This window comes from Rhopilema esculentum, chromosome 21 (genome assembly GCF_057945365.1).
Source record: "Rhopilema esculentum isolate cy_ngs chromosome 21, ASM5794536v1, whole genome shotgun sequence".
Lineage (NCBI taxonomy): Eukaryota > Metazoa > Cnidaria > Scyphozoa > Rhizostomeae > Rhizostomatidae > Rhopilema > Rhopilema esculentum.
Window position 1 is genome coordinate 668,029 of NC_142835.1, and position 16,617 is coordinate 684,645.

The window sequence follows — 16,617 nt, forward strand, 5'->3', positions numbered from 1 at the left end:
TGTTCAGTGTTTTTATTAAATTAGATGGGAATCATACAAGAGTTATTAACATTATCAATTGTGGACCATTTAGGAGCCAATTAGGAGTCAAAAACAAGAAATACACATTTATTGTCGGATTCTATGGTTAATTTTTTTGTAAGAAATGATCAAATGCAGTAACTTTATTGAAGAGAACTCAAAAAATCTTTTGCCGACAGGTTTGCTATGCGCTCCATTTTGAATTGATCGGTGTGATGCCTTTGCGTTCACTTTCAGAAGAATTTTTAGAATTTGGAAGGATAAAATGAAATTTTTAGTATTATACAATTAAGCAAGGATTTATTTACTTTCAGGGCTGTACGAGAAAACCTTCGTTTTGTTTTTATTGTATCATCAATGGAAGAGAAATTTCAGAACAGATGTCGCCAGTTTCCAAGCATGATAAATGCAATGCAAATGCTGTCTCTACCTTTTTGGACCAAAGAAGAACTAGTTGGAATTGCAAGCTACCATCTCAAAGGTACCCTCTTTTGATTGGATGTTCGTGTACAGTTGTCTCGATGAATTTATTTGTTTGCCGTTCCAAAACAGTTCGCAATGATTGTCTTGTGTCACACACATATCTACAGAGTTAATCAGGTTGAAAGGAACTGTAGGCAAATATCTTGGACTATGGGTTCAAGCTAAATAAAATAAGCGATGAAGACTTTGAATCATGGTTCAAGAATCCATTCTTGGTATAATATCTAAAGAAATATTGACATATTGAATTCTTATTGGGCTTAGCAACTAAGCACTTGCGAAGTTCATTAGTTTTTATGCTATGCACTATTTCTACTAGGCATATCTTCTTTTTACAGAAATGACAATTTTTGATGAAACAGAGAAGGAGAATATCGCTCATCTGCTTGCGTCCATGCACCTTGCTGTCGCTGAATCAGATGGGGCAGAAAGAATCAATGGCAAATTCAAGCACGTCACAAACACCACCTTTGAAAGATTTGTCGAACAGTGAGTTAATGAGGATTTCTCTTTTACTCATCACTTATATTCAAATTATCAAATCCCGTGATGATTGATTAATTAGGCTGTAATTAATCCTAATCTGTTGCAAAAACATTTAGAACTTTTGTAAGAAAGGAAAAAATTCTATCTTGTACGTTCATGTTGCAAAAGCTAGCCGATATATTTGCCTAGATGTAGTTTCTTTGGCATTAAACCTTTAGGTAAGTTTTTGTATCCTAATCATGTATTTTGAAGCCAATTTGAATCGGTTTCAAATATAATAATAGCAATCATTCCGTGGTAGGTTCTAATGAAGCTATTGACTGTTACATCTTGTTTACTAAAGCTAGCAATAACATTGATTACCCTTAATATGTTTTGTTAAGCCTCATATAGCTCAGTTATTTTCATCAAGCAGTCTTTTTTGATTGTTTTTTAACATTGAAATTAATCAGACATTAGATTACTTTCATATCTAGTCAGTTGAAACCCAAATAGGAGCGAATCCAAACTTTAGATTTCCTACATATTTGCATCTGATCTCTAACTCATGCTCTGTAGCTTCGTGGATATGGCCTTCAAACGCCACTCTGAGATTGAGGAAGAATTTGATTTGATGACGAAAACACTTGAAGCGATTGACAGAGGAACGGAGCTAGCCAATCAGCTGAAGAGTCAGCTTGATCATGAGAATATGGTTTTTGATCAGAAAAAACAGGTAGGCAATATCGTCAATGAAGGAAACAGCCTAAAAAACTCATTTAACTGTGTTTTTCTCTACATTTGCTGACAAACAATTTATGCACCAAGCTACATTCTTTTTCATTTTTATAATAGAATTTTTTTTCATGTTAAAATATGCTTTGAGGTTATACGGATTTAATGAGCACTGTTTGTAAATCAATTGGTTGTTGTTTAATTCATTATCAATTGTTTAAAACCCATATGACTTTCGTACATGAATTTCAATTTTTTATTTTTAGGGTAATTTCACGCTGCTTAGCCAGATTGGTCAAGTATGTCACCATATGATTCTTTCACTTATGTAAATAATATCCTTGGACCGTGTATAATGGTATTTTTATTAATTTCGAAGTGCCTATATATTAAAGGGACTAAATTTATGCCTATATATGTATTACCTAAAATATACAATTTAGAGAATTTTTGTATTGTGAAATTAATGTTGGCACAGACTTTTCATGTTTTTGTAGCAAATGGTTTATCTTACCCGTTACTAACTTAGTTGATCTTATCTTTAGTTTCGTTTGTCATTACATCAAATGCTTTTTTATAGGACAAAGCCATAACAGAGGAACAAGTAAGATTGGTGAAGAAACAACAATGGAAGATTGAGCAGTTGGAGCGTGTACGTATTATCTACATCTCCAGTGAATTGCACAGAATTAATCTTAAAGTCCTGCTACTTATTCCATTCATATTAAGAACTGAGAAGAAATTTGGTTTGTTCTGTCTTTGCTAGTAGACAGGGAAATTGTTGTGACAAACTAAGCAAGTGCCTAATACAAAATCTGACTTAAGGTAGACTTCTCGATTATTATAAAATTACAGTCGTAGTATTTTGTCTTAATTGTAAACCAGCCAAGTAACAAATTTGTCTTGACTTTGAGTTCACAAGTTCGCCAGGAAGTTTATTACCAAGTATTATTTTTCAAATGCTCCTTTTTAGTATCAATAATTGATTTGTTCTTGCTACAATCTTATGCTATCAGATTTTCCAGCAAGCAATTTATATATGAGCATTTGAAACGGGTCGAGAGTCCTAATTTCCTCTGCCAAGGTAGTACTGATGTTAATAGCCACGTAAATACCAGAATATCATTCAACTCTTTACCTAAAACCCATCCATAGGGTAGGTTTTCTGTCAGTGTATTAGTCTTTTTAACGGGCGTATTTCTCATAGAGAAAGTACTTTCGCTGTCCCACTACCCTACCACATCTTTAATCAAGTCACTCTCATTAAATTTCATTCCAGCCACTTTTATTTATAAGCATAAAATGATCACAATAATTGGTTTTTCCTGAAATCTCAAAATAATTCTCTTCATTAGCTTCTTCCTCGTTACCAAGACGCACACGAAAGAGCAGTATTCAAGGCTGCTGCAATGGTTAAGGAAACGAAGCAAATTCTTCTCGAATTGGACCAACAAGGATTGTCAGATCTGCGATCGATGCAGAAACCAGACAGTGACATAGAAGATATTCTCGCCGCAATAATCATCATTGGTACTAAATTTGTTTCAAGTTAACTTTTTTTGTTATTTAGCTTTAAAGGTAAACAATATACCTGTAAAGTAACAAACAAGCCTCAAAAGTAACAACTGTTGAACTAAGTAACAATATGATTATTTACAACAAACAGAATCAGTTAGGGATTGTATGTAGATTAATTTTTTAAGGAGGGGCTCTCTCAGACAACATTTTATCAACGGCCCGTGTAATATAAAAAGCATATCATCTGGATAAATTTTTTAAACGTTTCATGGTGTCCTAAACCTGCTTTTATATATTTCTTACAGTCTTTAACCAATAAAGTTTTCAGTCGCTGAATTCCATCCAATAATGAATTGCTTTTATGCAATCTGTTACAAAAAGTGTGCCAAGGCACCTTTTACCTGCAAGAGATTCCCATTCGTGTTTATTGATTCTGATTTTTGAATTTCAGTTAAATCGCCAACGTCAGACTTAACATGGAACAAAGGAGCGAAACGAATCATGGCAAACCTTGAAAGGTAACCACTTACATCACGTCGGTCTGTAGTTGCGTCACAATGGGCCTTGTCACTGCAATGTTTATATGGAAACAAAACGCGTCATAGACCAAGCCTCATTTGTAAATCATTCCTCAATATCCTTGTGTTTTCCTGATAGAAAACTAACGGTTTTAAAACATTATTGCAGATTCTTTGTTAGGTATTCTTGATACTGATAACATGTACTTGACGAATGCTCTTTTGTCAATCGAAGGTTTAGAGAAGAACTGACAGCGTTTGACGAGACGGAGTTGACCGAAGACACATTGCAAGTGGTCGAGCCATATATCAAAAGATCTCATTTTGCACCTGGGTATATGGAAAAGAAGACCTCGAATCAAGCGTTAGAGTCTCTAGTGGCTTGGGTCTGTGGAGTTGTGAAGTAAGTATGAGATGTTTTCACTCTTTGGGTAATGTGGACCTGGGTACCAGCTTTCATGCTTTACAGCTTTTTAAAATTGCTAAAGATGCAAAGATCAGGCTAGATAAATGTTTTGCTTGTCACCAAAGAAACATTGCCATCCAGCTCAGTATTTTTCTGTTAAATGCGGTTTTATTCGAATAAAGTGTGAACTTGTACAATAATATCTAATGCTTGTAATTTCAGTATGAATCTCGTAATTTCAGTATGAATGTTCGTTACTTTTACAATTCGAATACCGTAAATCCTCGAATTGGCTCCTTCCTTGAGAAAACCCCCCTTTAAATAAGCTCCCACCCTAGAACTACAAATTATCAATAAGCCCCCCTCCCCTTGAAAAAGCTCCCACTGCTACCGTAAATTCTCGAATTGGACCCCTTACGAAGATTGTTGTAACCCAGACTTTTTATAATGCAAGGTATCATCGTATGATGTTGTCACGAGTGAAGCCATTGCACAAAATGGTTCAGCAAACAACGACCTCACTAGACGAGGCAGTGGAAAAACTGGATGGGATGCAGAGCAAGTTGGGTAACCTCAACAATCGCATGGTTTCATTGTCTGGGAAATTTGAAGATGCCTCTGTAGATAAAAGCAGGCAGGGATTGTTGACGGACAATCAGCAACATCAGCTTTCAAGGGCAGCGTATTTCGAAAAGGTGCTCATGAAAATTCTATATTTGCATCTGCCAAAAACAAACGACAAGCAAATTATATTGCCAATTGTGTCATTTATTGCCAGAAATCACTTTTGATAAGTGGAAGCAAGACTTGCAGATCTTGAATATGTTGTACTACTAAGCAGTTATTTTTGTATTTCTCTAATTATACATTTTTTATTTTGAATTGATTGCCTGAGGTACATGCTTTCTTGAAACTTCACAATAACAATTTATGTTCCGTAGTAAACTCTTTCTAAATTGCTTTGCCGATTCTTCAGCTGCATATAAAAAGGTCTTCCATATGAATTTTCCATTTATTATTTTGCATTTTGTTTATGGCAGCTGCTGTTTGCTGGAAGGCAGCAATGGACAAGAGTTCTTGAGTCTATAGCGCACAGAAGGCAATCGATGGTTGGTAACGTCGCGATTTCGGTAGGATTTGCAACTTACCTTGGCTTTTATGACCACGAATTCAGGAAAACAATGACTGAACTGAAATGGCCTGCCTGCCTCAAAGAGCGGGGAATTGTAATAGATATAAAGATTGCAGATAATTTGACGGTTGATATAACATTAAGCATGGCGTCAATGGATACCAAAGCTTTCGTAAAGAACCTTGAGGAGGGAGCTGGCTCAAACGAGGCCGTTGCCGAAAATGTGACCGCGGCAGACAACATGCAGGATGGAGAAAGTATGGATGTGAAAGAGCCTGCTGCTGAGGAGAAGCAATCAGAAATGCCGGGGGTGGAACAAGATAACAAAGTTGCAGACGACGTTGCATCTCTTAAAAGTTCAGAATCAGAGAGAAAGAAACAACTGAAGGAAGTAGAAAGCATGTTGTCAACAGGGGGAAATTCCTTGTATATGTATGACCAATTCCTGCTAGCAGTTCTCAAATTGCTCACTGGTGACACGTTAGAGAGAATGTGGATTTCTAAAGGGCTGAATTATAGACAACTGGAAGACGCTTCGATTCTCTTTGCGTCTGTACAAACGCCTGTTCTACTAATGGATCCATACAACCTGGCGATGGGCCTATTTTCAATTATTGATACCAATGTTGTCACTCTCGACTTTATGCAAAGGTAATTTTTAACAGTAGAAGATAAATGAGTTAGGTGTCTTTTTATGCTTGATTTATCATAATATCAATTCAAAGCACATTATCGTTAAGGACGTTGACTTAAACAACTGCATAAGAAAAATTTAGTATCTGCATTCAGCTTTGAAATAAGCGTCTCTTTGATTAAACCAACGCCCCCTTGAGCAAAGCTCCTTTTTATGCATTTCTTCAATTAATGGTCTATCTCCCTAAGCAATGCTTTTTTACATTAATGAAGGGTGTATCTTACTGTTTATCTTTAGGGCTGATGTTGTTTTGGATGCAATTGAGAGAGCAGTGACTTCTGGAGACACGTTATTGGTGTACAATGTCAGTGGCCATATTGATTCGTTTTTCTTTCCCATCATTGACCATATCAACACCAAATGCCGTCAGCATTTACTGGATGGTAAGCTTCTTCTACTGAACTTGATAAGCACAAATGCACAAATGTCATTGAGATAAAAAAGCATATTTTCATGCCAAAAGTGGAGAAGGGTAGAATTGTGAGAAGAATTAGGTTGTTTGTGCTCCAATGAGAGCAGGAGCAAGTGAGATCTTTTTGTTGCTTGCCTTAGCACTGGGATTGCATTGTAGGCTACCACGCTGTAGCGGAGGCTATCGAGAGGTGAATATAGTGAAAAATGCTTTTAAAACTTTACCGAGTAGCTAACAATGGTAAATTTTTGTTTCTTTCTCAAGCAAGGCTGAGCTCAGTAAAAACCCAGTTATTAGGTCTTGGTTAACGGGAGGAATTAATCAGGAGGAGGAACAGCATTTAACCAGGAATTTTAGCAAAACATAAAGATAATGTAGACTTCGTGAAAAGAATAGAAAAAGTTATTTTCTAGGGGACATGTTCGCTTCCAACCTGCTTATTTGCTCTTTTTTATCGATTTGACCTCGAGAAGACAGAAGGAGAGAGGATTGATTGGGTTCCTAGATCCTTGTCAAAACAGACAAGTGTCTCTTTTTTCAAGACAAGGCACTCTTACACACTTACAAGTACAGCATCTTTGAATAGGCCAAAGGTGATGATTAAACGCACTTTGGCATCTCCTCATGAGCGAAAGTAGAATACATATTTTTCTTTTTTCCTTCTTTAGAGCCAAGTGTCATCAAGATGAATGGACGACGCCTGATGATCCACCCATCCTTCCAATTAATAATCGCCCACAATTCCCCCTTTCCAAACATCCCTGACCAGCTTGCCTCTACAATGACTGTTATTGATCTTCGCCCGCACACCAATGGTATCTTGCGATACTTTTTATTGCAAGGCATTCAGAGACTGAAGCCAGAAATACACAACGCCGACAACAAAGTTTACTATGAGCTCTTCCAATGCTACGACACCCTTGAGAAGCTTGACAGCACGTCCATGGCTCTGATACGAGGCAAAGAGGGCTCCGGTATGTGGGAAGAGACAGAGACAATAACAAGCTTGGTGAAGAAAAGGGCAAAGGTGTGTTAATGGTAGCAGAGCATGGCGCTAATTTTTTTCTAGCGCTTCATCTGCATTATTGAAGTTTGTAAAAACCATTGTATTATTTTTTACTATTTTTCTTCTTTAGCAGTTTCTTGTTAGAAATATGTCGTTAATGTAAATTTTTTTATCTGATTGTGTAGTTTGTTAAATGCCAGCCAAATTGGCTCAGACTAAATAATTTAGTTATTTTGAAAACTGAATGAAACTTTTACACATTAATTCATTTTCCTCTTACGTAGATGGCATCAAGGTTTTCACAGGTCATTCTAGCCCTGCAGCGACTGCAAAGCCATAGAGTGAAATTCATGCCACTTGCCCAGTGTGTTCTCTCTGCTTTTAACGTCCTGCTTTCATTGAGCGCCCTCAGGGATGAATACCAGTTCCCTTTTGATTTCTTGGTCTCAGTCTTTGATTCGGCGACGGAGAGGGATGCTGCGGAGGTTGATACTAGAATGGTTTACTTGGCGGAAAACGAAAGAAACAACGCAACGAGGTTCAGGTCAAGGCGAGACAAGGAAGAAAAGAGCCTGAAAAGCACCGCAGAATTGCTTGGCGTTAATCTTGATAGGATCCAGACTGCTTTGAAACAAGAGGGAAAAGGGTTTGCCCACTTAAAAGGTAACTGTGTGCCGCTAAATACAATTTACGAACAGTTTTTCTCTTTGCTTAAGGAGAACGTTTAGCTACATAATGTCAGTTTAAGATATGAATTTTATTTTCACCTTGAACAAGGACCACCGGAAAAGTCCCATTTTGTACTCACAGTCCTGAAATGAAGGGATGGACAATGACAAGTTGTCTCTATAGAAATGACATTTAGTTTAGTTGTGTTAATATTTACTCGGTTCCTTTTTTCATACTTCTAGATAAGAATTTAACAGTGTGACGACGACTTTCAACTGAATTCATGTTGAAAGCTGTACGATTCATTTCTCTTTCTCTTGATCTACGATTGAGATCAAGAAGATTGAAAAAAAAATGATTTTCTAATAAATTCAAAGTCGTCATCATTTGCAAATACGGCTGTCAAAAATTCTTCATACATTCTTTAATGAAGATTGCTATATGTATTTCCACTTTAACAACTAAGGCTTTTTCATACTGATCTGTTAATTCTTTATTTTCTTCGCAACAGGCACCAAAAGCTCGCACCAGTCTGCCAGCAGCTTTGATATTGATGGAAGCATTGATTTACCGGAAGAGATGGATATAAATGTCCCGGATGTCGTCGAAGGCATTGATGAAGAAATTCGCGAGACTTGCCGCAAGTTTTTCAAAAACTTCTACAAGCGTGTTTCGAAGTGAGCACATTTCCTATCTTTTTTACAAAATATTTTCTAATAATTAAATAAAGTCAATTGCTTAATCCTCAAATTTCTACCCAAACATTGTTAATAGATATAGAATTTCCACAGTATTTTAAGATAGGATCATATTTAAAGTTCTTTTTTCTGTCCACCTTTCTCAATCAAGATACTCAAGCTTTTCATTTTATCACTTTAAGTAATAACTTGTTTCTGTAATTTCACCATTCTCTTTATAACACTCTGTAGATTCCTGGTTTTTGTCTCACTCACAATTATGCAAAAATCTAAGGCAAAAATGCAAGGAATCCGTGATTTGTAGACTGTCTGGAATGGACATTGCCGTTTCTTGTGTTCCTCGTGAACTGTAATTCATCTTTTAACTTCTACAGGACATTGACTTCAGATCATCTAGAATTGTTCACGTTGCTTTGTTGGATTCGAATGGAATCAGTGCAGCTTTCGCCTCCTGACCTAAACACAGTCAAATTACTTTTGCAAAAAGGTTTGTGTTTCTTATTCAAATTGAAAAGAAGAAAAAAGATTCTCAATCTTAAGATGTTTGCTGCGAAATTTTTGATAATCAATTTCAACTCTAAACAAAACACTTTTCTAATAGATCTCCATTAATTGTGTTGCATTTCCAACGCAGTTAAATTTTTTGTCACTTGCCCAAGCTTGATGGAATGCTCTGGATTTTTTTTCTGACTGAAAACCTTCTTCAGCTAATATATAGCCATACTTTAATGCAATCGACTGAAGGTATCTTTTTCCCAGATGAATTCAAAATGGATGCATCAGCGATGCCAGATAAACCAAAATGGCTGCCAACTGACCAATGGAAACTATTGATTGCAATTTCATACAGTGAGCCGTTGCTTGAAGGTGTCATCAAATCATTCGGGAGGTCTTCTGATGCCTGGTTGAAATGGTATTCATCTAGAGTTCCGGAGGACGAAGACTTGCCGGAAGAAACACCAGCTCCTGAACCTGGGAACGCGGAAGAAGATGACGCAGCGTTGGGCAGTGAAAATGCAGATGTAAACAAAACATTTGAATCAAATAGCAAATTCACAAAGTTACTTCTCATAAGATGCTTGCGTCCTGACCGTTTTCAGTCAGCGATGACCAAGCTCTGTTACTCCGATCTCACTGATATTCAAGAAAAGCCAACTTTCCTTTTTGATGACTTGTTCCCAGTGGCGGGTAAGGCAATGCCAGTGCTGATTCTAATGCCTTCAAGCAAAGGATGCAATGAAGGAAATATTGGTGACAAAGCTTCATGTCCAGAAACTGTGTTCAGTGCTTTGGCAGCAAAGGCGGAGGTACTGAAATCTCATGTTCCTTCGATATACTTTTTTTCGATAAGGGTTGTGCAAGATTTTTATTGACAGTACAAAAGTAGTATCAAAACTCAGTTTTGGATATTGGAAGAAGATTCGAGTACACTGTTCATCGTCCTTTATTTTTGAAATTTTTGGAAACGTTTCTGCACGGGTATTGTTTTTCAGTGCACTGAAATTCGAATGCTGGGAATCTTTTCTCTGCATCGCGATATTTTTTATACGGGTTTTGTTGTGGTTGTATTTCATCATTATGTAAGTGCGACAGAAAAATAAGTCATTTTTCAGTAAGAAAGGTCTTCGGTCTGTAAGCCGTGTATCGAAAGCAAGGCGAACAGCTTTCATAACACGACTCGCACCAAGAGTAAAATATCTCTATTATATGATGTCATTTCTTTCATAACCGTAGGAGAACAGCACCAGACTGATGCGCGTATCGCTTTCTGATGCAAACGAGAGGCATGTTGAATTTAGGCTCAATAACGCGATGTCAGCAGACGACTGGATATTAGTGGAAAACTTGCATCTGGGGAACGAAACATGGCTCCATCATTTAACGAGAAGACTTCTACGGCTTCACGAACAATCAGGTGTGTTATTAATCATAGTAAAAACAATGGCAGAAATAACAATGACATTAGTAAAGGAAATGTTCATGCTGAAATCAAACTTCAACTATGGTTACAAATATCTCTGCTAGCAACTTGCACTTTGGGTTTACAAAAGAAGCTGTTGAAAATAAACTTACAAGATAACATATTACATAGAAAGCAGAAATTACAATTATGAAAGAAAACTCAAGGATGATTTTGTCAATGGCCTATTGTTGGTTCACTAAAGTTATTTTGTTTATCCTTTTCCTATCTTCTTGTTTAAGTTTTCTTCCGTTAACAAACCATTTTTTGTCCCCAGATGAAAACAAGAAGTGGAAGATATTCATGACGTCAGAACCATCTAGCCAATTGCCTGTACAGCTTCTTTACATTAGCGAGAAGATCTCCTTCGACGCTTTGCTTTCGATGACCAAATCAAGTGAAGACCAGAGCTCTCTGCTATTAACAAACATAAAAAACTCCTTTGCGGTGAGTTACGTTTATCTTATTCAAATCTCGCAGTGCTTGCTGGGCTTTGGTTTTCATTTCCAAAAAAAATACAATGCTTTTGTTGATGCACTATTTTGTGAAAAATTCGGCACGGATGTCCACATATTGTAATTTTCAGCCTATATTTTAAATATTTCAATTTTTTAAGTATTTTTTGTTTGCTGATCTTCTTTTTTTCTCCATAGTACGTTGATGGAGTGGTCTGGGTAGAATCACGTGACAAGTCGTTAAGTCATCGCAATCTCCTATATTCGCTGTGCATTGCGCATGGTTTGATAACAGCCAGAGAAGTTTATTCACCACGAACCGTCAGCATTAAACCAAGGGTGATGGCAAGAGACTTAGTGGTTGCTGTCCAATTTGTTACCGTGTATTTCGAAAGCAAACAAGAACATGTAAATTTGTCATTGCAAGAAGTTTGCCAACTTATATGCGAGGTTTGGAACATCTAATTTTTGTGAATAATTAAAGATTAAAGAATTGAATAACCTAAAAGCTATTTTATTCCACGTGGATCAAAAGAGCAAGTGGGTGAGAGGGGCAAGCAAAGGTATCATTTTCAGAATTTACTAAAAACTAAACAAAAATCGCCTTTTTTTTATTTTTTTAGCATGTTTCAACCCCCAAAACTTTCTAGCCCTTGCAATCCATAATATGCTTCGCGATCCTCATTTTCCATCCGGTAAGAAACATAATGCAAAAAGCATTTGTAGATCTGTACGTAAAAATAGGGTTAAGTTTTACAAATTTTTAGTCCTGGCTTGCCTAAGAGAAAATTTGCTAAGAAGTTTATTCAACTGGTTTTATGCAAGGCACATTGCCATAGCAACCTTCCATTAATAAAGTGATAAGGAGTAAATTTATAAATCAAAACTCCAAAGTGAATGATTCATATTTTCTTATCTATTTTATTAGGACGTGTATTGTAGCAAAGCTGTTGCAGAGACGGATAGATATTATTACCAGGCTATATTCAATAACATTGCAACTGGTCTTTCCTCCAATCTTGGATCTTCAATTCAGTTTGGTGAATGGTCTGTCCCCGTCCCCCCGGTAAATGTTGATCCCGTGGATTATTGTCAGTGGTGCATAGAAAAACTCAAGGTTGAAGAGGATTGCACTCTCAAAGGATTGCAGTTGAACAAAGCCGTTGGGAGACAAATGGAAAAACAAAGGTATGGTCCTTGATCTGATTAAACATATTTTAATAGAAAATAAAACTGGGTAATCCCATACGGTAGATTTTCAGGAAATTTTGCTGTGAAATTTTTCTTAAATTTTACGTATTCACACAATGGAACGATTGAACTATTTAATTAAGAAGAAGTTATCTGCTTCAATACTGTGACGTGTGTTCTTGATCTCTAGATCCGATGACTTTTCTGCTGATCTTAAGATGCTGTGCGATGAATCGTTACAAGAGCCATTTTCAAAAACGCCATGTCTCCACAATGCTGCCAAGGCTGTTCATTTGCGCCATGCCATAGATCTTTGCAAAGAGAAACTTCCTTGTCTTTTGAAAATTGATGACTACTTTGGAAGAACTTTCAGTCAAATTAGATCGAACCCTGAGCTGAGGTCGTTGACTCCCTTTTCAGAGAAAAGCTTGCGGATTTCTCAGAACCAAGAACTTCCGCCCACTATTGGTTATTGTCTGCTCAAGGTAGGTCTAGATGTTCTTATAAAATAGTGTGCATGTGATTTCATACCCTCGATCTCGCCAGATATTAAGGCCTGCTGGTGTCCCAACACAGTGGCGGAAATCGAGCAATTTACTTCGGTCTTATATTTAAGCGGTCCTTCCCCAATGAAAATCTTCAGGCCCCGAAACATTTTAATATTTTCTAAAGAATAAATTCTCCTGTTTACTGCCTTTGCGATCGATTGATAAATCTCCGGTCATTTCCATCCAGGAATGCGAATGGTTGAACAATCTTCTATACAGTATTTCGTCGACGTTACAAGATCTTGATCAGCGTCTCATTAGTGGCATCCATGCTGTGCATTCAGGCCAGGCGTCCATTGTCGATTCTCTTTGCGCTGGAAGAGTACCGCGTGAATGGTACAGCTTTTTTCCAGGAACTTCATTGCAGACCTTGGATGATTGGCTACGCTGTGAGTCCTGCTTTTGTTTAAGTAGCTCTTCTAACTTTTTTGTAATAATCCGCAAAATTAATTTTGTAGAATTGCATCATTCAATTGGAAAGTAAGTTGCCATCCGTGATTGCTCGTTTTTCTTACATCTCGTACCCAGAAACTGCAAATGCGTGAGATGAGGGGGCTTGGCCCTCTCCCAATAATTTCATCATAGAGCGCGTGTTTGCCGCACTTCTGCCCCCCCCCTTTTCTTTTATGTACGCTTGTTCGCCTATCCCAGGATGTCTAATAGTTTTTCACAATCTTTCACCAAAAGCCCATTCTATCTTGGGTCGAAATATGGATATACTAAGCTTACAGAGGCGTCCAACCTAATTTACCTGAAAACCCCTCTAATTAAGTACACTTAAAAAATAATCCATAGGTTTACTGCTGTTTGATTCCACTTTATATAAGGCGATTAACTGGAAGAAACCCATTGATAACCTAGAATTCTTTTCAAGGTTTTAGAATTCATTGATGACGCTAGAATAGAACAAATCTTCTTCTCACATTGTCTAGTTCGTGTTGGAATTTCTCCGAAATAATCTAAAGGGAGTTTTGTTTCAAGATTTTTAAACCTGATCGGATAGAGTTGATAAGATCTTAAGGTTGAAATTGTTTTGGGTTTAAAGGAAAAGGTTATCGTTGTTAGTATGTTAGTATATTTCTCTATCAAGTTATCAAAACTCGTTGTAATTGCTGCTAATTTTGCAAGTATTTTTATCTGACCATAAGTGAATTCTTTGCCTAAAGTCATCTTGCCGTTATTGATTTAGGTATCCAAAAGGTGCACTCACAGCTTAATGCCTGGCTAAAGTCAGGTATCGTCCCAAAACCATCTGCTGAGCCAACAATCGGCCATGGGACTCTGGATGTTGTCGATTTGAGTCTTCTTCGCAATCCTGAAGGCCTAATAACAGCGATGAGATATTCTAAATCCATGTCAGATGGAGTCAGTATTGATGAGGTATAAAATGTTGTTGTTTGTATCTTCCCAAAACAGCAGCTCGCTATCATCAACTAACCATCCCTACCCTTAAATAGGTCTTTATCATTAAATGCAAATAGAGTTTTTATCATTAAATGGTATTTCTATGCATAAATAAAGGAAAAAGACTACTCTTGTGAGAAGTGATTGTTACGTAGTTTCAAGCACTTGATACGTAGTCTAAAAACATTTCCAAAACGTTTTCAGACAATTTTGCTTGATATTTGTTTTATTAGGATTCTTTTGACAGGGTCTACGTTGATTTTAACATAATCAAATATACATTTACGAAGCTCTAAACCAAACGATGATTGAAGTTAACTATACAAAATAAGGTCAAAATATGCTCTTTATTGTGTTATTACAACACCACAAATAACGATAATATAGTTAGCAAATAAATTGAGTAACAGAATTAAAATAAAATAGTTTGGTTGATGAAAACTAGTCAAAAATAATTTTAACAATCAAACTATTTTATTTTCGTTCTGTCACTCAATTTATTTGCTAACTACATTATTGTTTTTTGGAGTACATATTTAATTGGATTTTATTACAACACTTTTAAAATTTACATAGATGTAGTAATACCAGTTGTATCTTATAGTCTTTCGTGTAGATTTTGAATCCCGCATGATATGTTGAATTCCATTCCTGTAGATGAATCTCTAATTTTTCTATAGCATCACAACTCAACAAGTGTTAATTCTATTAGATTATATCTTTTTTACCCTACACAAACAGCTGACTTACATTATAAGACCGACCTTCATACATGGAAACTCATTGTAATGATATTTTCGTTCCCTCTCTAACAGATCAACCTAACATGTTATTTTTCGAGTATCGTGAACAAACGCCCCGCATTACCAGATGGTATCAAAGCAATGGATGGCATTTTCCTGACAAATTTGTTTCTTGACGGTGCATCATGGGATATTGAAAACAGCTACCTAGCCGAGCAACGGTGAGTCCTTGCAGGTTGTAGAGTTTGCATGTAGCAGTAGAAGCACCAAGGAGGCTAGAGGCAGCAATAAATTACGTTGGGTCTTATACATAATTCATCGTTCTTTTCAAGTGCTAATCGCTCTATGCCTTTTTATGCTGTGTTAATTAGTGTTATGTATAAACGTGTGTTCCATTTTTTTCTATTCTAGAAAAACTATCGAAAAAATGCCCTATGTCTTTGTTACACCACAGAAGAAGGGAAACGTTGACAATTCTCCTTGTTTTCAATGTCCAGTTTTCCTAAATAGAGTAAGTATACTTCGTGGTTTTGTTTTCTTGAGATGATAATGCAGTAAACAAGATGATGATAGAAAATTTTTGAAATTATAATTGAGTTGTTTTTACAAGTATTTTGCTCATGGATGAACGGTTGTGGTTTGTTGAAACGATAATCATGTTTAGAAATTCAATGAGTCATTCCTTTTCTTGATTAGAATTTTCAGATTTATCAAAATATGAAGATTATTCTGGAATTAATTTATAGAACCATCGATAAATCATCTTTTTCAGTGTCGACAGAAGCTGCTGTTTGAGTTATCTCTGCCAATCAAAGATCAGAACCAAAACGAGAAGTGCACATTTAATGGCACTTGTATGATGCTCGATCCTTCACCTGAAATTGTGTAAATTATCTGAAATTTCTAGGCTTGTGTTGTAACAACTGTACATAGCTGTTAAAGTTTTTTGCTTGTTATAACACTGTAAATATATTCTTTCACTTCCCTTTTTTAAGCAAAGGGATTTGTTGTTTAGAAGTTCGAGGAATGTTAATACTTAGCGATATGCCCTTTACCTAAACTCCACAAGGTAACGAGAAGACAAATTCATTGATTATCATCTATGACTCAATGATAAAATGATTGTTTTGTCTACCAAGATGTTGATAGAGACGCTGATAGATGCTAATAGATTATTAAAGAATAGGAAGTCTTTTTGATGTTTTCAAAATCGCCTTTTTAGACATTGACTCAAAACTTCAGACATTTTTATTTTAGACAAACTTCAAAAAGTACGACGATTTTGTCAACAAATTTGCTTTGAAAATTATATTTCTGATAAATAACTCTTTGAGTATCTTGTACTCATATTTACAGAACTTTGCTGTAAATATTTTGAAATATTAAAGATGTCTATTTCTACCTATAACGAAATTTTTGCACTTACGTTGCAATATTGAGTTGTCAAATATTTTGCAGCCTGTTATTAACGATTGCTTATTGACAGTTTATGTAAGTAAGTTTTTATACAAATGTCCATCTTATCCACTTTTATCAAAAGATCTATTTCCGTTTTTGTC

The 16,617-nt window shown here is 36.3% G+C and overlaps 1 protein-coding gene across 1 annotated transcript in view; it reads left to right on the plus strand.

The window, feature by feature from the left end:
• LOC135684803 (uncharacterized) overlaps positions 1-16,237 on the plus strand; it is a 58,940-nt gene extending 42,703 nt beyond the window's left edge. Inside the window, exons 58-83 of the mRNA XM_089115091.1 lie at positions 336-502; positions 843-993; positions 1,549-1,705; positions 1,971-2,003; positions 2,285-2,356; positions 3,060-3,234; positions 3,674-3,740; positions 3,976-4,143; positions 4,601-4,841; positions 5,187-5,929; positions 6,210-6,355; positions 7,053-7,411; positions 7,675-8,053; positions 8,571-8,736; positions 9,132-9,244; positions 9,517-10,064; positions 10,492-10,672; positions 10,995-11,164; positions 11,371-11,622; positions 12,101-12,360; positions 12,554-12,848; positions 13,099-13,300; positions 14,101-14,291; positions 15,131-15,279; positions 15,470-15,569; positions 15,831-16,237. Coding sequence (XP_088971217.1) covers positions 336-502; positions 843-993; positions 1,549-1,705; positions 1,971-2,003; positions 2,285-2,356; positions 3,060-3,234; positions 3,674-3,740; positions 3,976-4,143; positions 4,601-4,841; positions 5,187-5,929; positions 6,210-6,355; positions 7,053-7,411; positions 7,675-8,053; positions 8,571-8,736; positions 9,132-9,244; positions 9,517-10,064; positions 10,492-10,672; positions 10,995-11,164; positions 11,371-11,622; positions 12,101-12,360; positions 12,554-12,848; positions 13,099-13,300; positions 14,101-14,291; positions 15,131-15,279; positions 15,470-15,569; positions 15,831-15,947 — 5,602 coding nt within the window. The 3' untranslated portion in view covers positions 15,948-16,237. The remainder of the gene's footprint in view (positions 1-335; positions 503-842; positions 994-1,548; positions 1,706-1,970; positions 2,004-2,284; positions 2,357-3,059; positions 3,235-3,673; positions 3,741-3,975; positions 4,144-4,600; positions 4,842-5,186; positions 5,930-6,209; positions 6,356-7,052; positions 7,412-7,674; positions 8,054-8,570; positions 8,737-9,131; positions 9,245-9,516; positions 10,065-10,491; positions 10,673-10,994; positions 11,165-11,370; positions 11,623-12,100; positions 12,361-12,553; positions 12,849-13,098; positions 13,301-14,100; positions 14,292-15,130; positions 15,280-15,469; positions 15,570-15,830) is intronic.
• The last annotated feature ends 380 nt before the right edge of the window (positions 16,238-16,617 follow it).